The sequence below is a fragment of the Arvicola amphibius genome, chromosome 2 (assembly GCF_903992535.2).
Source record: "Arvicola amphibius chromosome 2, mArvAmp1.2, whole genome shotgun sequence".
Lineage (NCBI taxonomy): Eukaryota > Metazoa > Chordata > Mammalia > Rodentia > Cricetidae > Arvicola > Arvicola amphibius.
The window spans coordinates 177046008-177069101 of record NC_052048.2 but is presented as its reverse complement, the minus strand read 5'-3'; the positions used below and the strand labels follow the sequence as shown (position 1 = coordinate 177069101).

Sequence of the window (23094 nt, the reverse complement as noted above, 5' to 3'; positions counted from 1 at the left end):
TATATCAGGGAGTAACTTTCTGCAGTATAGTCAGCCATTTTAAAATAAGTAATTTATGAAAAATGAGAGATACTTTTTGAGAAGGCCATATTATTACATATTAGTTCTGGTTCTTTCCAAATGGCAAAGGAGTCAATGCACTATACAGAATACAGAGGAGATATTTTTACATTGAACATAGATCTCTTAAGGAAAAATACAATATACTTTTCTATATCATGCAGTGTTTGGAAACAATCATTCTTTAGAAAGGTGCAGTGCTCTCAAGACATCTCAGAGCTAATGAGTATTTTAAAAAGAGGAGTGTCACAGTCTTAATGTGAAACAGTCTAAGTTGGTTTTGCTAATTGGTAAGTCTCAGGCATTTAGAGTGAGCAAGAAGAAAATTTGCTTGTTTTATGGCCTGTACCTATCCCACTGCTTGAGATGAATGCCATGGGTCAAATGCCATAAAAAATTTCCTTTCCCTATTGTGACCAACAGAGGCTAGCCTGGTTCTAGGCAAGATTAAAGCAGGTTCTGTCAAAGAGCCTGCCCAGAACTGATCCATCAAGAGATTTCAAGCTAACTAGGTACCGAGCTGAGCGTAGGGCAAGCTGATCTATGTGCTTTGACTCAGGATCCCAGCCTTGCATCACCTTCAGGCCTAACGGCATCCAGAATAGCCCTGCGCTATGCCGGATGTCTCTGCTGGATGTTGGGCTGTGATGCCCATGGATATATGCTAGAGTTCAATATGAAGTTTGGAGGGGCAAGATAGGCAAAGCATACTTATTAGAGCCAACCTCCATCTATGAGATGCTTTGTGACAAGAACTTAGTGATTCTGGAGCAGCTCCTCCCAACAGATGGGCTGTGAAAACACCTCTCTCTCCAGCCAGAGCTCATAGGAATAGTGGAAATCTTCAGGCAGATCCAGCCTCTGCCCCAGCACACTCTGTAAGCAGTTATCCACAGGTGAAAATTCTGAGTCCTGTGGTTTATCATACCGGCGGCTGTTAAAAGCCTCAATGTTGGCCCTCAGGGTACACTCTTCTGCTTGGAAGTCCCATGGCCTGGCATCGATGTCTGACATAGGAAGAGAGGAAGAAGATATATACAGCTCAGGACATTACTCTCTTCCACAGAGCATGGTCTTTGGCATTCTATGAATTCAATAAAATGGTTCAGAATGGTTTTTGAGAGCAATGTATAAAGCATACATGTAGCATGCTTACAGCTTTTAAAAGTCTACATATGATCATATATGAACTGATGTATACAGAAATCATCTTTGGAAGTAGTAGAAACTGGAAACTAGTTACTCCTGAGAAAGGAGATGGGAGAGCTTTGTATTGTAATTCCTTGTTTCTAATAATTATGCCATTCAAAAGAGCAATTGAGCCTTTAATTGGGGATGAAATATTTAATAGGGGATGAAAATTTCCCATTTGAATAGAATCACCTCTCAAGGAAGGGGAGATTGGAGCAGAACATGAAGAGGCAAATCTGGACCAACTCATGCCTTTAATCCCAGCACTAGGGATCCAGAAGCAGGCAGACCTCTTGAGTTTGAGGCCAGTCTAGTTTACATAGTGAGTTTCAGGCCAGCCAAGGCTACATAGTGAGACCTTGCCTCAAATGAAACAAAACAAAACAAAACAAAACAAAAACCCCAAAACTATAAGCAGGCAAACATTTTACCATATCATAAAATTCGTGTCATATTTAGGGGCTGTGGAATTGGCATGAAGACCCGAGTTTGAATGCCTAGCACCTACATAAAAGCCATTTATACCCCCAGTGCTGCAGAAGCAGAGACTGGCTCATTCCTAGAGCTCAGTGGCCAGCCAGCCTAACCAGACTAATGAGTTCCAGGTTTAACAAGCATACTCACCATTCCCATAAGCCCAGTCATCATTCATGCGGTGGCGTACTTTCTGGTAAATGGCTGACATAGTCTTCATATTGCTTTTCCTCCACTGGCGCCCAAGGTACTTGGTTTGTATTTTTAGTAGCTTCAAGACATAAAGTTGTAGCATGGCCTGTTTGACTTTGAGGGCTCTCTTTAAAATTGGAGCTGATTTAAACACCACCAGCATCTGCCCAATGAAACACAGACATCATCATGTGAAATTTTTAGAATTTCTAACTCAGACAATATAGACAAACCTGGCTATTCTATGAGCCCCCGAGTATCTAAGGTCCAAACTCCTTAAGAATTAGTCTTCAAGAATACATAAGTTCTTTCCGTTATTAAAAAAAAATACATAAGAACTATATAAGGAGTTTGAGGCTAGCCTGGGGTAGCGAAACACTATCTATAGTGAGAATTAGGAAGTGTGAAAACTTATATCATTCACCAGCTATCTACATTATCTTTCCAAGTAAGCAATCTACAAATACTAATAATTAAAAATTCAGTTGAATAGCCTGTGCTCTAAGTCCACTTACCATCGTCCTGGAGTGCTTCCATTTGGTCAGTTTGTTGAGCAGTCTCAGGAGGTTGATGCAGGAGAAGAGGTTCCTCCAGCAGAACTGGCTATTGTCTCCAGCTTCCTGAAATAAGGGACATCCATGCTATCTCAGTGCCCACAGGCTTTCATTCTCCTAGAAGACTGCAGGCCTTGTTGGTTTAGGTGACTATTCCAGCATGAAATGCTGCCTGATTACTTCCTGCCCTTTGCACAGCTAATCTCATTTCTGAGGGCATAATGTCCTTCCTATAGCTGGGCTGGGCGTGTAGCTCAGTAATAGAGTACTTGTATAGCATGTGCAGAGCTGTGCTCCTGAATCCCAGACAAACAAAACAAAAATAAACAGAAAACAGACACTCAACTGACAACCCTGCGAGACTCTCTACCCAGAGCAAGTATTGGCTAGACAGGCCTTACAGAAACACAGGAACTTGACTCAATCAAACTTTCTGTGCTTATCACTTAGAAACAGAGATAAAAGTTCACTTCTATACCTTTGTACTCACAAGAACAAGTTTGTAATTGTTAGGCGTTTGATCTAAATTTTGAGGATTTTAAGCTATATGGGTAGAGCTGGCTCTCCTCTACCATGGAATCCAGGGATCAAATTCAGGTTATCAGATTTGTTTGTGGCAAGAGCTTTTACTGGTTAGGCCATTACCCTGGCCCATGGAATTACTTTGTGTGGTAGTTTGAATGCAATTGGCCCCCATAATCTTGTAGAGAGTCACACTATTATGATGTGTGGCTTTGTTGGAATGTATCACTGTGGAGGCAGGCTTTGAGATTTCCTATGCTCAGGATACCACATAGTGTCTCAGTCAACTTCCTGTTGCCTGCAAAATGTAGGATTTAGCTATTTCTCCAGCACCACGTCTGCCTGCATGCTACCATGCTCCCCATGATGATGATAATGGACTGAACCTCTGAAGCCACCCTAATTAAAAGTTTCCCTGTTGTGGTCATAGTATCTCTTCACAGCAATAAAGCCCTAAGACACCTTGATTGGGTTAACTGACATGGGGAGACCCACTCTAATAGTGGGCGGCACCATTCCCTGAGCTTGGGTCCTGGATTGCATCTAAAGGAGAAAGCCAGATAAGCTTATGCATTCACATCACTCTTCTTCCAGGCTGCAGATACAGTGTTACTGGTTACTGCTGCCATGACTTCCCTACTGTGATGAAACTGGAGTCCAAATAAGTCCTCGCTAAGCTGCTTTTGTTACGGTATTCTTCATCACAGCAACAGAAAAAGTAATAGAGAAGGAAAACACAGCAGTTGGTTCATTCTAATCAAGAACTTTTATTTCCATCTTTCTGCTTTATTATTATTATTATTATTATTATTATTATTATTATTGTGTGTGAGAAGGTCAGAACGCACTATGGAGCTGGCGCTCTTCTTCCACTTTCATGTGGGTTCCAGGTATCAAACGGAGGTCGTCAGCTGGTGGCATGTTTTTACCCATGAGTCATCTTTCCAGCCCCTCTTTTATGTTTCTTTTTTTTTTTTTTAAAGATTTTTATTTTTACTTAGGTGTGTGCATATATGCCCACATGTGTGCAAGTCACTGCAGAGACCAGAAGGAAGCATTAGAATCCCCAAAGGTAGAGTTCTGGGCAGTTGTACGTTTCCTGATGTGGGTGCTGGGAGCTGAACTCAGGATCCAGGACAGCGAAGTGCTCTTACCACTGAGCACCACCGTCTTGTGGGTACCTAACCAGAGACCACAGGGCACACCCAGACAGAAACCAGTGTACTCATAGAAACGTTTTGTTTTCTGTTTTTTGAGACAGGGTTTTTCTGTGTAGTCCTGGCTGTCCTGGAACTCACTCTGTAGACCAGCCTGGCCTCCAACTCAGAGATCCATCTGCCTCTGACTTTCAGGTGCTGTGATTAAAGGTATATGGTCACCACTGCCCACCTAGAAACATTTTTCTCAGGAGCAAAAATAAGATATCTTATGTGACTTTAGGGGATATATACATATATATATATATTTATTATAACACACATATATTATATAGAACATATAACATGTCTATAATCCTAAGAGGCAGAAGCAAGAAAATTTCAAGTTTCAGGCCAGCCTGAGCTACATAGTGAATTCAAGGACAGTCTGGACCACACAGTAACAAGGCCATGTCTCAAAAAAATCTTTGGGATGTCAGGATGGCTTAGCTGATAAGGGTGATTGCTGCCAAGCTGCTAAGCATGATGACCAAGTTTGATCCCTGGAACCTGCTTAATGGAAGGAGAGAACCAACGTCTGCAAATTGTCCTCTAACCTCCATACATGTACAGTCACACACACACACACACACACACACACACACACACACACAGAGAGAGAGAGAGAGAGAGAGAGAGAGAGAGAGGGAGGGAGAGAGAGAGAGAGAATAAATGAAAAATCAAAACCTGGAACAAGGCCGAGGATGCATTTAAGTAGTACAAAGTTAATCACAAAAAAAATTTGACCATGTTCTACCCTCACAATTAAATTACTATTGTAGAGTTTAAATTTTCAGTTTAGGGCATCATCAAGGCAATACTAGGGTCCTAGTCTCTCAAAAGGGTGAGGGGCTGAAGAGATGGCTTAGTGATTAAGAGCACTGGCTACTCTTCCAGAGGTCCTGAGTCCAATTCCCAGCACCACATGGTGGCTCATAACTACAGGATCTGATGACCTATTCTGGCATGCAGAGCACTCATATGTAAAATATAAATAAATAAAATTTTTAAAAAAATCTTCTCATAACCAACTTAAGTGAGCCAAACCAAATAAAAACCCAGGCTATGCCAATTGTCTCGATAATCCAGATGACTAAGGGAAGAGCAGAATTTGTCTTTGATTTTCGACTGAGAAAAAGAGTTTGGTTTGAGTCTGAGCACTTAATAGGATTCAGGTGTTCTAGTGAAATTTAGTCATCCACAGAAGCAAAAACTAAGGCCCAGAGAGGGAAAGCAAGACCACACATAAATGTGAACCCAAACATGGCCCAACCATGATAAATACCCAGTTTCTACGGAATTTGGAGTCTTTTTCCTGCTCCCTTTCTAGTTGCATTCTGGAATGCTAAACACTGAAAGCATTACTGAAATACATTATCTTTGATTTTCCTCTTTGTCAAAGTCTTTAAGGCTTACAGCCTTAAAGGGTAGAGAAGCCTACTATAATCTTTAATTCAAATCAGCAGAAGGTAAATGTCTATAAAAAAACAAGAATAAGAAAAATAGTGAGGTTCTCTTTTAAAAAATTATTTAGGACTGGGGAGATGGCTTAGGGGTTAATAGCATTGGCTACTCTCCCAGAGGACCTGGGTTCAAATCCCAGCACCCACACGACAGCTTACAACTGTCTGTAACTTCAGTTCCAGGGTATCTGGAACCCTTGCACAGACATACGTGCAGGCAAAACATTAATGTACGTAAAAATAAATACCTTAAAAATTAATGTGTATGTGTGTGTGCCTGAGTGTATGTATGTGCACCAAACACATGCAGTACCAGGGGAAGTACAAAGAAGCATCAGATCATTGGCACTGGAGTTAAAGATGGTTGTGAGCCACCATATAGGTGCTGGGAATTTTCTGCAAGAGCAGCCAATGCTCTTAACTGCTGAGCTATCTCTGCAGCCTGGAGACTCTGCTTCAAAACAGAATATCTGACTGATTTTGTAATGAAATAGTCTTTAAAGAAGGGCTTGCTAGGTGTGAAATCTAATACATTTGACACCCTGTCACAGCTTACAAAGTCTGTCAGTAATGATTCTTGATTCTTACTCTCAGATTGCAAATGAGCGCTGCACTAAGAAGCTGACATTATTATTAACTTGATGCTCTTATAATAAATGTAGAAATTGGCATCCCAATGGTACTTTACTAATGAGGTTTCTCTAGCCTATCGGAAAGCTGCTCAAGGCTTAGATCCAGTGGCAAACAGATCGTCATCCTGCTTCTGCTCTTTGCTTTGTGCTATAGATTTTCCATGCCATGTCTCCACTGCACTTACTAAAAGAATTTTTTTCCCCTGGGTTAGGTCTTAATTCTTAATGATTGCAAATTAAAAACTATTTTTTGGTGAATGATTCTTCATTGTTTTCTTTATTAATAACTGAAAATGAAGCCACATTTCTGATTTTTTTTTCCATATCATTATAGTATAGTTCCCTTACCATGTGAGTTTCCAACAGGTTGCTGCTGGATACAGGATCTAGATACAGATATAAAGAAGAAATGGGTCTCCAGTGGAGTGAGGGGTAAAGGAGAAACTTTTAAGACCACCCATCGAAGATATTTTAGCAAACTACATTATAGAAATTGTGACCAAGAGGGAAAATGATAAAATGCTTAAGAAGTTTTTAATTATGGTCCTTCCTCTGTATAAATATTTCATGGAAAATGGATATGATGTTACATTCATATTTACACATGCTAAGGAACTAACACCAGAGGAACTGTTGGTTTGAAATAGTGATGATGAATATCAGAACAAAAATTTTACTTGTTTTTTGAATACAGGGTCTTACTATGTAGCCTGGGCTGGTGTGGAATTCATTATGTTGTCCATGCTGGCCTCAAACACATAGTAATTCTCCTGTCTCTACCTATTGAATGCTGGGATTATGGATGTGCACAACAATGCCTGACAAGGAAAAAAAACTTTTAAACTTTTTGCATTTATTTAACTGTAGTGTGTGTGGATGTGGAGGTCAGAGGACGACTCGAGGACATAGCACTCACCTTCTGCTATGCGGGTTCTGGATTTGAACTCAAGCTGCCAGGCTTGATAGCAAATGTGCTTACTTTCTGAACATCTCACTGCCCTCCCCAACCCTCCTTTTAGAGGATCATAATTGGTTAAAGAGCATCTGAAAGGAATGCTACACCTAATAGAAAATATCTGAAACATCTGACGTACCTGGTGGATTAGAAAGTTGTAATAACTTTGATAAGGATTAATAAGAGAATTTGTTACATAAATTTAAATGAACTAAACATATTTTGTCTTTTTCAACGAAAACCAATCCCAAATTTGAACAGTTTCCTAATGATCCATCTTTTAAACACTAACTTATGAATTCCATTCCCTAGATCTGAAAGGAAATTCTAAACATTTCTTTGGAAATGACTAGTCATACAAACTCCGATCCACTGCTAACCTTCCATAGTCCTTTAAAAAGCTTTGGTTATCTCCTTCACTACTCCACCTATGTCCTCATCACCGAAAGGTGATACTAGGCCAAGACAATGTCACACTGTGGTGTTCTATGACTTCATAAATATGTCCTTCCTCTTTACTCTACAGGTGTGCCAGCCACTTGAACACTGTTATTGTTCAAAATACGGTGTAACGGTTAAATACTATCAATTCAACAGGATCTAGAATCACCCTGGAGACAAGCCTCTGGACATGCCTGTGAGAGATTATTTAGATTAGGTAACTGAAGTGAGAAGACCTACTTTTTATGTGGGTGGCACCATTCCAAAGGCTAGAACAGTGGTTCTCAACCAACAGGTGGAGACCCCTTTGGGGATCACCTATCAGACATCCTGCATACCAGATATTTACAATTCACATGAGTAGCAAAATTAAAGTTATGAAGTAGCAAAAAAATTATATTATGGTTGGGGGTCACCACAACATGAGGAAGTGTACTAAAGGGTCACAGCATTAGGAAGGTTGAGAACCACTGGCCTAGAGTCCTGGACTGAACAAAAAGGAGACAGTGAACTGAGCACCAGTGTTCATCACTCTCCGCTTCCTGAAATACAGTGTGACGAGCGGCCTCACGTTCCCGCTGCTGTGACTTTCCTGCCATGAAAGATGTGACCCTCACCTGTGCTCCCAGATCAACCCATGCTGCCTTAAGCTGTTTTTGTCGGGTGTTTGTTATGCTGCAGAAATTAAATCACAGGGCTCTTTCAGTTAGTTTTGCAACAGTGACATTTTCCCCACATATTCTGTGAAAAAAAGGAGAGAAAGGACAGCCAGCCATGGTGGTATATACCTATAATTGCAGAACTAGGGAGGAGGAGAAAGCAAGATCTTGAGTTTGAGGGCAACTTGGGCTATCTAGCAAGTTCTAGGTGAGCCTTGTCTATACAGGTAAGACCCACCCTGTTTCAACAACAAATAAGATAACAAAGGGAAAGAAGAGGAGACATAACCTGTAGGATTAGTTTTGGAATTAGCTCTCATTGCACTGTACTCTATAGTCATAGTTTCTACATATTTTCAGCATGCATACCCAATATAAAATAATTTTATATATACTTCCAAATATATGTATGTTTGCTTATAAATTGCAAGCATCACAGTGTAATGCATAGATTGTAAAAATGATGGCAACATATAAAAGATTCATTATCTACCCAAACATCATGTTATATGTTGTATGTATGAACACTGTGGTTCATACCACTGCTCCACCCCTCTTCCAAGATGCTAAATATTAAACACACCAGGGACAAGCCCTCTGTCTTTAGCAACTGTTTACAAAAGAACATAGCCAACTTTCACATCACAATCTTTCAATAAAATCTGGAATTAAATTTTAATTATTTTTTAGTTTAGTGGACTGAATTTGAATAGAGATACATGGATTCAAAATTTTAAGATTTCCTATCCTAGGTGGGAGCGGAAATTGCTCAGAATGTGGTCTATCCTAAAGGTAACTGTTGTGACAAAATAGGGAAGAATTCACAAATAAACATACATAGATATGGGATTAATATGGTATTAAGAGCCCCCAGGTGGTGGCACACACCCTTAATCCCAGCACTCGGAAGCAGAGGCAGGCAGATCTTTGAGTCTGAGGCCGGCCTGGTTTAAACAATGAGTTCCAGAGCCATTAACTTTTTTTTTTATTTTTTTATTTTTTATTTTTTTTGCCATTAACTTTTTTATTTCATGCCCACCATGCTTTTTAACTGGAGTTCCAAATGAAGCAGAATTGAATTCTGTTCAAATCTGGAAAACAGAAACATAAACCGAGAAACCTTAGCCTAGAAACTCTACTTTTAACTTCTAGGACTCAGTCTTAAATGATTAGAGATGATGTGAAATTATTTTTTGAGTTATATACTGAGATAAAAGTCTACTACTAGAAGACAATCTCCATTTATTTAGAGACAGGGGCTCATATCTCGCAGGATGGTTGTGGGTTTACTGTGTAGCTGAAGATGATCTTGAACATCTGATTCTCCTGCCTCCACTTCCCGAGTGCTAGGATTACAGGTGCCTCCACTTCCCGAGTGCTAGGATTACAGGTGCTTCCCCTTCCCGAGTGCTGGGATTACAGGTGCTTCCACTTCCCGAGTGCTAGGATTACAGGTGCTTCCACTTCCCGAGTGCTGGGATTACAGGTGCCTCCACTTCCTGAGTGCTGGGATTACAGGTGCTTCCACTTCCCGAGTGCTGGGATTACAGGTGCCTCCACTTCCTGAGTGCTGGGATTACAGGTGCTTCCACTTCCCGAGTGCTGGGATTACAGGTGCCTCCACTTCCCGAGTGCTGGGATTACAGGTGCTTCCACTTCCCGAGTGCTGGGATTACAGGTGCCTCCACTTCCCGAGTGCTGGGATTACAGGTGCCTCCACTTCCCGAGTGCTGGGATTACAGGTGCTTCCACTTCCCAAGTGCTGGGATTACAGGTGCTTCCACTTCCCGAGTGCTGGGATTACAGGTGCTTCCACTTCCCGAGTGCTGGGATTACAGGTGCTTCCCCTTCCCGAGTGCTGGGATTACAGGTGCTTCCACTTCCCGAGTGCTGGGATTACAGGTGCTTCCACTTCCCGAGTGCTGGGATTACAGGTGCTTCTACTTCCTGAGTGCTGGGATTACAGGTGCGTGCCACCAGTGTTGGGGATCAGGACTTCTTGCATGCCAGGCAAGAACCCTACCAATTCAGTTTTATCCCAAACACTTAATTCATTTTTTGAGACGTAATCTCATATATAGGTCTTGTTAGCAATCTTCTAGCCTCAGCCTCAAGAGTATTAGGATTACAGATGTATACACTAATACCTGGCAGACGAGACTTAATACACTAGTGGAACTGGTAGGGCGGTTCATCAGGTAAATATGCCTGCCACTAAATTTAACCTGAATTGAATCCCCATGACCCACATAGGGGAAGGAGAGAACTGACTTCCACAAGTTGTCCTCTGACCGTCAGCCACATGTATATAAGCAAAATAAAATATAATTTAAAAAATTAAAAATAACAAGTTTAAAGAGTCAGGCATGGTGGCACATGCCTATAACCCCATTGTTTAGGAGGCTAATTCAAGAAGATAACCCCAAATTCAAGGCAATCCTGGTTAAATAGTAAATTTGAGGCCTGCCTGGGCTATAACAAAACTCTGTATTAAAGAACAAAGCAGAACCAAACAAAAGTAACAGAATAAACAAGCTAGGTAGCAGAGAACTATACACAGTAGCACATTCTTGTAATCTCAGTATTTAGGATATTGAGATAAGAGGATTTCAAGTTCAAGACCAGCCCAAAGCTATATAGTGAGTCTGGGTCAGGCTGGTGTAGAGGTACATTATTTGTATTTTAATAAATAAAGTTTACCTGAAGATCAGAGGACAAAGCAGCCATACAGGCCAGGGAGTGGTGGCACACACCTTTAATCCCAGGACTCAGGAGACAGAGGCGGATGGATCTCTGTAAATTCAAGGCCACCCTGGGCTACACAAGATTAAATCTGTCTAAAAGAGAAACAGAGCTCACACGAATGTGATCCCAGCAATTGGAATCACACTCCTTTAACCCCAGCACTAGGGAACTGGAGACAGGAGTGATATGGCTGGCAGAGAGAGGAATATAAGGCAGGAGGAGACAGGAGCTCAGTGGAGTGTGGAGTCTGAGGTTGATGGAGAGCATTGCAGGATCTCTCGCCTCTTTGAGTCTTGGTAGAGGTAAGATCTCTCTAGTGGCTTGGTTGCTTTGCTTTTCTGATCTTCAGTTTGAACCCCAATATCTGTCTTTGGGTTTTTATTATTTGTGCTATAGGCTGGGCTATCCAAAGATACTCTATCTCAAAATACAAGAAAAAAATTAAGTAATAGAATATAGTGGATAGCTGTTACTAATTATCTCCTCAAGAATGTTTATTGGGGCTGAGCTAAATGGTAGTATATTGTATCTGCTTAGCATGTACTTGGGTTTATATTCAAAACCACTGAAAAAGAAGTTGTCTAATAAAATCCTACCAAGAGCATGTAAATTTAACTACATTAAGCAAAACACATACACATATATATGTAACAGGTTTATATACAAATATGTTTGTTACTAATGTTTCTATATAAATGATTGTATATATTGTAATTGTAGTAAAATATAAGCAATGTTTATATGTAAGGTGATAGAAGATATTTTTATTTTATTCCCCACACTTTTTTTGTTTTTTTTTTTTTACCATAAATATATTACTAATTTTATAATCAGGATAAAAGCTTGAAGTTATTGAAAGCAAATAACATATACCAAGGAAGTATATTTCTTGTTCTTGCAATTTGGTGAGTCCAAAATAAGACAAAACTTACTAGCCTTTTTCTGGTTACAGAAGTTATTCATTTAGGTAAATAATTCACTATACTGAGAACCTATTGGAATAAATCTGCTAGGTACCAAAATCACACTGGGCTAGAGAAGCACTTATATTTTAAGAAAAAAGTGGTTACTAAACAAAACCACCAGATGCCACTATTGTTTCACCAAAAAGACTAAAATAGCCACTATGACTTTTAATTAACTCGATAAATGTTTTTGCCTTTTCTGGATAATAATTAAGTCTTAACAGAAAGCATAACCATATAAATAATTATATGCTCATATCGCAAAAGGTCAACCAGAAGTGATGTTTAATTCCCACCAGTTCCTATCCAGGAACTAATGGAGTTGGAATGGAGACAAGATACACATAGGAAAAAATTAGGGGCTGGCAAGACGGCTCAGTGGCTTGAGACACTTGCCAAACCTGATGACCTGAGTTTGATTTCTGAGACCCTATGGTGGAAGAAGAGAATCAGCTCCTATAAGTTGTCCTTTGACCTCTGCACCTGTGCTGTATGTAGCATTCATGTACTCAACATACTAAATAAACAAAATGAAAACGTAATAAAACTTTTTTAATTTAAAAAGTAATATATTCGTGCCACAAAAGCTGAATTTATATTTTGAAATATTAATAGTAGATTTTTTTTTGGTTTTTTTGAGACAGGGTTTCTCAGTAATAGTAGAATTTTTTTGTTTTGTTTTGTGACAGGGTTTCTCTGTCTTGCTTTGACTGTCCTGGAACTTGCTCTGTAGACCAGTTTGGCCTCCAATTCACAGAGATCCACCTGCCTTTACCTTGTGAGTGCTGGGATTAAAGGTGTGTGCCACTATGCCCAGCCAACAGCAGAATTTTAATATTATTATATACCACTGTTAATGGGTTAAAATATATTCTTCTTTCCAAATTTTAATCTCAGGGAAATACTTTCCTACACTCTCTTTTAAAAAATTACTTTATGTCTATGGGTGTTTGTCTGCATAAGTATGTCTGAGCACCATATGCATACAATGCCCTTAGAGGCTAGAAGAAGGCACCAAATCTTCTGAAACTAGAATTACATATGGCTGTGAACTGTCATGTGGGTGCTGGGAATTGAAGCCAGGTTCTCTGAATGAGTAGCCAGTGCACTTAACCGAGTCATCTTTCCAGCTCCAACTGTGCTATTTCCAACTGCAAAGTCTTAACAGTTAATTTCTCCCAATATATGATAGTAATATTGGGCAGAGTGTGGTGGCACACTCCTTTAATCCCAGCACTAAGGAGGCAGAGATAGGCATGTCTCTCTGAGTTCAAGGCCAAGCTGGCCTATATTAGCAAGTTATAGGATAACCAGGGCTATATAAAGAGACTGTCTCAAACAAAAACAAAACTGATGAACTTCGTAGAGTTGTTCTACAGATTTTATATTACCACGTTAATAACAAAGGTTAGATAAATTATAACATCTCTGTAGGAATAAAGACCTTTCAGCTTCCTTGGCTGCTGAGACCATATTTAAATAAGACAGGGATTCTGTCTCAGTAGCAAAGAATATGCTAGGTATAATGCTTCAGGACATGGATCTTCTGACTCATGTCTAACTTGGGGTCTGTCACCTATGAGAAGTAGACTGTGACATGTCACTTCATCTACTGAGCACAAATGTTTCTCATCTTTGAAATATTAGGGAGTTGGATCAAATGGTTCTTGACACGCCCTCCCCCCCAAAAAGAAACCTACTATGGGTTTATAAAACCTGCGCCACAGAAGAAATTTTTCTATTTTTACAGTTTGCTTTCCTGATCCAGCACTTTGCAGATATTAAAGTTGGGGGACAAAGGGCTGTAGCATCCATGGCCAACATCATTTAGCATTATTGAAGTCATCAATACATCAGACATAGTGTTAGGCTATAAGGATATAAAAACAGAAGATGGCACTTTCTCTCCCTTCTAAGAGTCTGCAGTCAAACTGAGAAAGTTAGAGATCATTACAGTGCCACAGGAGCTTATCTGAGGAGCTGTGGCAACACAGGATAAAGCAGATGCCTTATCTTAAACATGCTTTTGGCCGGGCAGTTTCAAGGATTTCAGAATAATTCAGAGGAACTTTTCTGATTTGCCTAGACCTGCTTCAGAACGTAGCTCTTCCTGAGCGATCCTTCAGTAGTTATACTGAATTTTGCCTCCAAGAGGCAAGAAATTTTCTAAAATACATAACTCCTGGGCTTGATAACTAACACAAAACTGAGAAGCAAATTGCACAACATAAAAGATGGATTTTTTATGTGTGTGTGTGTGATACATCAGAAGAGATTCTCCTACTATTTAGTACAGATACTGTGTTTCAGTCTTATTATCTTTCCAAATTCCCTCTCCTTTTCAGTTATTTTCACTGACTCTTTCCTCTTCGGCAGAAGATGCTAGGCTCAGCTTTTCCAAATCCTTCAGCAGCTTTAAACCCCTGCCGCCTTTGTGCCCTTGCCAATATGCCTCATTGATCTGATACTCCCAAACCATGGCATCACAGGGCTGGAGAAGACATGAAAAAGCAAATGCCAGCCTCTGTCATCAGTCAATTTCAAAGACCACAAATCCTCATCTGCTTACCAGACTTTCGGTAGTAAGTTCCGGCAAATCCTGGATGGTACAGCATGGGTAATCCAGCACCGAGATGCTACAAGATGCAGAGATAAGAGACAAGCTGTAGGTAAAGGGCAGCAGCAGGAAATGGTGCCTCTGAAAAGGGCAGGAATTATTCCTCCCCAACAGACTCCATGTGTCTCTCAAATTGCTTAGTGACCTCAGCTAAAATTGAGGGCAACTCCAACTCCAATCTCATCTCAGTCACAGAGGAACCGTGGAGTTCTTTTAAGCTGTTCCTACTTCGTAGATGCAAAAAGAGTTAAAGCAGAAAGACAGCCCCTTTCCTTCTTAGCTCTCTTAGGTTCTTCAGGGAGCATGTAAACTTAAGTGTATCTGCCTCTGCATTTAACTGTGTTTGTGGATATATTAATATTTCCAAAGATGCTGCCCACAGTCTACTAAATAATAACCTGTGGATATGAAAATGAAAAGGTCACTTGTGTTTCTCACCTGATCCTTCTGAAAGTCAGGAACTCTAGGGGTAACTGCCAATGCCACCCTAGAGGAAGCTTGAAGCACAGGGCAATTGATAGCATGGTTAATCAAACATTAGCCCAAGTATGGTATAGACTAATGTCTGTCCCCAAACAGAGGTAATTACAGGGAAGCCACAAGCTCTGCAGTGAGCCCAGAGAATGGGGCTTGGGTCATGAAAGGAAATAAGGTACCATATAATAATAGGGTGTGGTCAATAGGTGGCTGGTTTTTTTTTTCCTCTCCACTTTACTAGTACAATGCGGAATTTGGGCTAGCTAATTCTTAATGTTCCTTCTGTTTTTAAAAGTCAATGAAATTTCAGCACTAATCTATCTGAACTAGTGCAGCTGGAGATAGGTAAAGGATGTTGGCAAAGCCAGGGCTATCAATTGAGTATGAGCATTCTTGGGCCTGTCTCTACATTTTGAAAGACAGAATTTCTAAAAGCAAATCACTCATTTAGCTAGAAATTTACCACTGTTCAAGAAACCCAGGTCAAGATAACCTAGACGAACCAGGATAGGGGAGAAAGATCAACTCAGGGAAGGAAGTGAATTTACCCATTCACTCCATCACCTAACTAACTTGTCTGGATTCCTGGATTGACTCATTCATTCACTTATCTACCTATCTCCCATTTATAAAGAACCACAGAAAAACAGGTGCTGCAACTAGGAAATGGGGGCAGAAAATCAAGGATGGAATTTTAGCTCTGTGATATAGTTAGAAGACGTAGTCTCGTTTATATTAAAAGTGCAGTTACTGTGGCCCAGAAAAACTATCACCCTTAAAATCCAGGTTTCTTGGCTTCGGGCTTTTCAAAGGCAATGTACATGTAAGGCTGTCACTCCATGACAGAATTTCAAGCAGAGTCAGTAAGTACTTACCTTCCCTTCTCCATACCCTCTTCCTCTCCAGTCACCCCAAGGAAGACATCAGTCTTTATCTACTTTAGGAACTCTGGTAAGGAATTCTGGCAAATTCTACCAACTAACATGCTATACTAGTTTTGTGGAAGCAAATTAAAGAATAAGGTTCTACCCTACAATCCCCCAGTCCCAGATTAGCTAAAGAATAGAAAGCAATTTGTACTCACAGAAAAGCCTTTGTTTTTATTTAAAAGGTTAACATGTTAATCTTCCATGTGTGGTACACAGGATGTAGGTGTGCATACGTACGTGTGCAGATGGACAGGCACATGTGAATACATGCACATGGAAGCCAGAGGTTGATGTCAGGTATCTTCCTCAATTACTTTCTACTTGCTTTTTTGAGACAGGGTTTCATTAAACATGGAGCTCAATGATTTGTCCATGCTGGCTGCTGGTCAGTGAGCTCCTTGGATCTGTATGTCTCCACCTTCTGAGTGCCCGAATTATAGATGTATATTGACACACCTTATTTTTCATATGCGTTATAGGAATCAGAACTCAAGTCCTTATGCTTCTGTGGCACATTACTGACTGATCTTTCTTTGAAGGTTCATAATCTTGTTATTCTTGAGAAAACCAGTTCACCTCTCTGTGTTTGTCTCCTAACTGGCAAAATGAGAACAAAACTTATAATATCTCCTAGCATTGCTAAGATTAAGTGAAATTATGAATGTGAAATTATATTTTTTGGCCGGCATGATAGCTCTGCTTCTAATGGCAATACTCACAACCTGAGTTTGATCACTAGTACACTCACAGTGAAGAAGAGAACCCAGTCTTGCAAGTTGTCTTCTGACCTCCACACCCATGCCTTGGCATGTGTGCACCCATACATATGCATGAACACAAAAATTTAAAAAGTAACAAGTTTAAAAAATGTATTTTAAACTACAACTTGATCTACCCAAGTAGAAGTCGTTGTCCACCTCTGACTACAGGTTTTGAACCCCTGGTGTCTGGTGGTTAGAGTTCTCATCATCATGAATTTTGTATAGCACTTTTTGTTTACAAAGCTGTGCAACTCTTCTAGTTACTGCAGCCTATGATTTCCATAGAGCAGAGCTGTTCAGACGAAAGGGCTGTTGTACAACACAAAATCTCTAGTTCTTTCATCTCCAAAATTTCATCTTGTAACTACATTTCAAAATATTTTTTCAGGTTTGAAATTATTAATATGTAAAGTCTACACAGAGAAGAAAATCCACACATTCCTATCAGTTAATACTGCAAGAGAACTGAGTCTCACAGGGAAAGGTCTAAGAAAGGAGGGACTGGGGACACCAGAAGGTGTAGAGGTGGAGGGGTTTTCTCACTCATTCCACAGTGCCCCTTGAAGGCTGTCAGAGTCCATACCTGTTTTTGGCAGTGATATAGGACAGGATATTTTGATTGAAGAACTTCAGGATCAAGGGGATGCAGTTGGCAAACACTAAATGTTGTGACACATATTCAAACTGAATGAAAAGATCAAAGCAGAAAAGTTTGCTTATTTGGGGGAAGATATAAAACATGTATGAAAAAAAGGAGATAGGGAAATACAAATACAGTGTCCATTCCCAAGGATAGCTACTGTCTACTGCTGTCTACTGTTATCAGTCTGTAAGTCTCTGAAATAGGGACATTCATCTTCAGCCAGCCTATCTCACACGCAGGACAATCTGCAGTGGATGTTACAGCTCTTGATCAAAGCCACATAGCAAACACACTAGAAAGAAAAACATACCCCAGATAAATAGCAAGAATTGAGTTTTTTTCCTAAGCTCAGTAGGAAAGAAAATCTCCCAGAGGAGCTGGTTTCCACACCAAATCTCTGGCTCATGTTTCAACTGTGATTGATATAGCAGGGACAGGTGCAACTAACTCTTAGCAACTGCTGGCATCAGGCTGGAGACAGCACACAGTAACCACTGGAATGTAGGCTTTGGTAGTCTGTCCAGAATATGATGTTATCTCTAATACTTAGAATATCAATGTATAAGTGAATGAGTGAACAAGAGTCTCTTCAGCCAGCAGACACTGCACCGAGATCTTCAGGATGTCTTTGATGATAAACCCACAACTTGGGGTTCCATTTGGCTCTCTTAAATCCATATGGAGTTTGTGTCCCAGAAGGCCTACTGGGGTAAGTAACCACAAAAGCAATGTTGTAGAGTTAGTCACCCTGGATTTTGTTTATTATACACTGAGAAGCATCAAGAAAAAAACTGCCTCCAAATTAGGAACTTAGAATGCTAGCAGAACACAGAAACGAGGCTGAAAAGGCAGAGAACTGTGGTGTTTTAAGCCCCTATCTCTGTGTCATCAGCAAGAAGTATCCTTGTCAGAAAGGTGAGCTGCTTTCTGAGCCTGAATATGTGGCCAGAGGTGGGGAGTCAGCTTGTGCCACAATCACTCTTGCTTCTGCTCAAAATTTTCTGAAGCCCCAGATAAGGAGCCAGTATATACTTACTATCTAAAGATGGGAAGGTTTTTAGAATTTGAGCCATGCCCAGGCTCTTTCAGGACTTACCCACACTGACATACACTGCGGCAAGGCCCATCAGGACATTCATCGGTCTGGCTATAGATATATCTACTGCCCACTAAGAGAGCACTGAGAAACACACTCTAGTGGAAGAGGGTCAGTGTCTCCTAACCACTCTGCTCCTCCCAGTCCTGACGCTGCTCAGCAAACAGGGCCACAGGCCCTGCAGTGGCCTCCCCTGGACACTGATGACTCACTCTCATATCAGGCTTTATTTTGAGTGCTTAGGTGGAAAATGGGATAAGAAATGAGAAGGGCAGAGATGAGAAGACTGGTGGAGGGCTCCCATAGGCTAATAAAGAAACTGCCTGGCCCATTTGATTGGCCAGCCTTTAGGTGGGCAGAGTAGACAGAACAGGAAGAAGGAAGTGAGGTAGATGGCTCAGTCAGATGCCACACCTCTCCTAAGTGAGACAGACCACCGTGCCTCTCCTGAGAGAGATGCCAGACGCAATGAAGCTCCAGCCCAAGATGGATGTACGCTAGAAACTTCCCGGTAAGGCACCACTTTGTGGTGCTACACAGATTATTAGATATGGGTTAATCAAGATGTGAGTAAGAGGCAGAAAATAATGGGCCAGGCAGTATTTAAAAGAATACAATTTGTGTGTTGTTATTTCAGGGCATAAGCTAGCCGGCAGCCGGGAGCCTGGTGGGATGAAAAGCAGGCCTGCCTGCAGCTCCTCACTACAGAATGGCGCCCAACGTGGATAACTGAATCCACAGAAAGCCTGAGAAAGCTTGGGAAAGACTAGAGAAAAGCATGTTTTCTTGATAACAGCAATTTCTCAGGTCTGAGCAAGCGCTCTCATCTAAGAGAGGCTTCCTGACTCAGCTTCAGCTGCAAAACCCTGCAGCTCATTAAGAGGTCCTGCCACAAAACACTTAAACGGTGTTGATGAAAAGCTTTTCAGTTTTCAGCTGTAGCAGGAAAAAAGTTGTGCTGTTTTAAAATGCCGGCTTTCTGGGTCATCCTGCCAGGGGAAACTCTGACTCTTTGAAGCAGGGGATCCTGACTATGGAGCTTTTGATTGTTGTTTAACACTGTTGCAGCTTGCTTGCTGGCAGGGACCTTGAACCACCACAGAGTTGTGGTGATAAACATGGCTACAGTCAGTACCTCTGCCACAAGGCTGGAATCGCAGAAAGCTAAGGAATGGGCTGGATCTAGCTGTCAAAGCCACGGCTTTAGTCCTACCGATATTGTTTGGTAAATTAAAGACTCATATGATTAGAAAAAGAAAGAGATGTACAGTAAAAGAGAGATTCAAAGACAAAGAAAACCTCTAAATGGTTTGCAGTGAGTTAAAAATACATGCAGGCTAAAAGTTAAAGTTCTTACAGTTAAAAAAAAAGAGAAAGAAAGAAAGAAAAAGGAAGTATTTGTTGTGGTGGTATACACCTTTAATCCCAACACTTGGGAGGCAGAGGTAGATTGACCTCTGTGACTTCAAGGTGTGGCAGGACACACCTTTAATCCGAATGCTTGGGAGGCAGAGACGGAAAGATCTCTGTGAGTTCAAGGTGTTGTAGCACACACCTTTAATCCCAGCACTGGGGAGGCAGAGACAGATGGATTTCTGAGAGTTCAAGGACCGCCTGGTCTACAGAGTTATTCCAGGACAAAGATATACAGAGAACCTGTCTCAAAAAATAAAAGTAAAAATAAACGAAATAGAGGTTAAAATAAAGCCGCACAAAGATGGAAAATACACAGAGAATCTTGATACTGTATGCTATTATGCTCTTTTTGAATTGTTTGAATGCTGAGGAAGGAGCAACAGCTGCTAAAAGATATTTGTTTACAAATGCTGCTGAACTAATCCAAGAAAGATATCTTGAAAATACCTTGACTTTAGAATTTGGATCTAAGGATATACTTTGGAAAAGAGATTCTTCTTTTATTTTTACAGAAAATGAGACCCATTGGATTGCTTCTATCCCAATATGGTATGATAGACCACGCCCTCCTGAAAGGTTGCTGTGAACACCTTCAGAAAATTACTTCACCCAACTGATGACTGAGATGAACCTGGCACACAGGTTACACCATGAAAGATCTGATTAACAGCGTCCCCATTCAGCAGGAAGCAGTTTGGAGAGAAATAACTACGTCCATATTCCCAAATATTGTTTATAAATGTTCTTTTACATTTAAAGGGGGATATGATATAGATATGAATAATTTGCATTGGTAAGGATTTTAAGGTCAATTTTGTTATATGTATATGTATTTCTAATCTTGATTAAGGTATTGTGATTGTGTAGTTCATTTTAAGAATATAATGTATAATTAGGAAATATAGGTGCCTAATGGATAATCATTGATAATAGTAAAGCTTATAGTCATGTTAGTTAGATTTTCTAGATATATAGAGATATATTTAAGTTAAAAAGGCATTCTTCATATCTTTCAAAGACTACAGAATATTGCATTTTAAATGTTTTAATAAGTTAGGACTGTTCATGACAATGAGACATGTCTGCTCCTGGCAGCACCAATCTACTTCAAGAGGAAGATGGCCATCAAAGAGGCTCCTTATGGAGTTTGATAACCATTGGGCAAGAAACTGCTCTTGCTTGGACTGTTGCATAAACTGGACACAGAGAACCCACAGAGAGGACTGCTGAACTTGCCTAAATGTGAGATGATTCTTTGGGGTTCCTGACTCATGAAAGGGTCTGTGAGACATTCTGCAGGACACAGCAGAAAGTGACTGAACTGCCTTCGAAATTTCCTGCTTCGTGAAAATGTCTGCTGGAAACTATGGACCTGAAGGCTGAAGATGGATGCCCCAATGGTACAAAAGAACTTTGGGTGACTGTCCAGGTAGCAAGATGTCTCTGTGATTTCTAGAGTTTTGGAAGTAGCTTACTTCTTGTTCACCTAGGTAATATTATATCCTTCTGGAGTCTTTGATGGAGTTGAAGAATAAATAGATAGTTATAGTTTTCCTTAGTTATGATAAAAGATAAAGTAGATATAAATATTGTAACTGTAATTCTTACTTGATAACTGTTTTGTTATATGTAATTTTACTATGTTAAAGTTAAAGCCTTTCTTTTTTTGTTTAAACAGAAAAAAGGGAAATGATGGAGGGCTCCCATTGGCTAATAAAGAAACTGCCTGGCCCATTTGATTGGCCAGCCTTTAGGTGGGCAGAGTAGACAGAACAGGAAGAAGGAAGTGAGGTAGATGGCTCAGTCAGATGCCACACCTCTCCTAAGTGAGACAGACCACCGTGCCTCTCCTGAGAGAGATGCCAGACGCAATGAAGCTCCAGCCCAAGATGGATGTACGCTAGAAACTTCCCAGTAAGGCACCACTTTGTGGTGCTACACAGATTATTAGATATGGGTTAATCAAGATGTGAGTAAGAGGCAGAAAATAATGGGCCAGGCAGTATTTAAAAGAATACAATTTGTGTGTTGTTATTTCAGGGCATAAGCTAGCCGGCAGCCGGGAGCCTGGTGGGATGAAAAGCAGGCCTGCCCGCAGCTCCTCACTACAGAAGAAGACTTCCACATCCTCAAGCTCTCCTTAAAGAAGCATCCATTTACTGGTCCTCATCTTGTCCTTGTATCTTGGGGACGCTCACAGGCTCTAAGCAAACAACGTCTTTGTGGGGAAGCAAAGCAAAAAAGTCTTGACTTTTAACTCAAGTCTCCTCACCTGTAAAACAGGGATAAGTTGGAGAACTCAGGAGGCAGAGGCAGGTATATCTCTGGGTTCAAGACCAGCCTGGTCTACAGAGTGAGTTCCAGGACAGCCAGGGCTACACAGTGAGACCCTGTCTCAAAACAACAAATCTAAAAGCAAGCAAGCAAACAAACAAACAAAACCAGCCCCCATCCCCAAAGAAAAACAGGGATAAAGTAAAGCATCCTAGGGGTGAAAAGCTCACAAACGCTTTGTAGGACGTCAAGCATGTCATAGGTATTCCATAATTGTGTGCTATCAGATATATGCTACCTGCCAACCCTGTGGCTTCATGCATTACCAGAACATCTCTATCATCCCCACTCTACGGCAGAACTCTAGCAACATTTAATTAGTTTCCAAAAATATTCTGTTCTTTCTCCTCTGGGATTTCACATATTAGCTTTTCTGCTTGAATTGGTTCTTATTCTTCCTTGATAACTCCCAGTTCCTGGCTAATCTTTTTCTCTGGGACTCAGGTTAAAAGACACCTCTTGTCTGGAATTGGTATTTCCACAGCATCTAGTGCCTACCTGTATCATACCACTCTATAATTGGACATTTATGTATCTGTTACAAGACTGTAAGACCTGTAAGAGCCTGAATTGTCCTCATTTGGAATTATATCTCAAATATCAGAAAACTGCTTCACAGACAGAAAAGCATCATCAATATACCCAGTGACCTTTCTGGAATGGTTGAGTTGATTCTGACTGACTAGGAGTATTCTTAAGAATCCCTAGCTAACTTACAAAGACCTTGAGCTAACTTAATATAGATTTTTGTGTCTTCCTAGGATGGCTCCCA

General features: G+C 40.6%; 1 protein-coding gene across 2 annotated transcripts in view; it reads right to left on the bottom strand.

Annotated features, from left to right (window-relative positions):
• Positions 1 to 685: 685 nt before the first annotated feature.
• The window catches only part of Strip2 (striatin interacting protein 2), a 44744-nt gene continuing 22335 nt past the window's right edge, over positions 686 to 23094 (bottom strand). The window contains exons 17-21 of one of the 2 annotated variants that reach the window (XM_038319544.1): positions 17417 to 17517; positions 14619 to 14685; positions 2433 to 2537; positions 1876 to 2080; positions 686 to 1067 (exon numbers count right to left, since the gene is read on the bottom strand). In XM_038319544.1, coding sequence (XP_038175472.1) covers positions 817 to 1067; positions 1876 to 2080; positions 2433 to 2537; positions 14619 to 14685; positions 17417 to 17517 — 729 coding nt within the window. In that variant the 3' untranslated portion in view covers positions 686 to 816. The remainder of the gene's footprint in view (positions 1068 to 1875; positions 2081 to 2432; positions 2538 to 14618; positions 14686 to 17416; positions 17518 to 23094) is intronic. The other variant, XM_038319545.1, reaches the window with a different exon arrangement.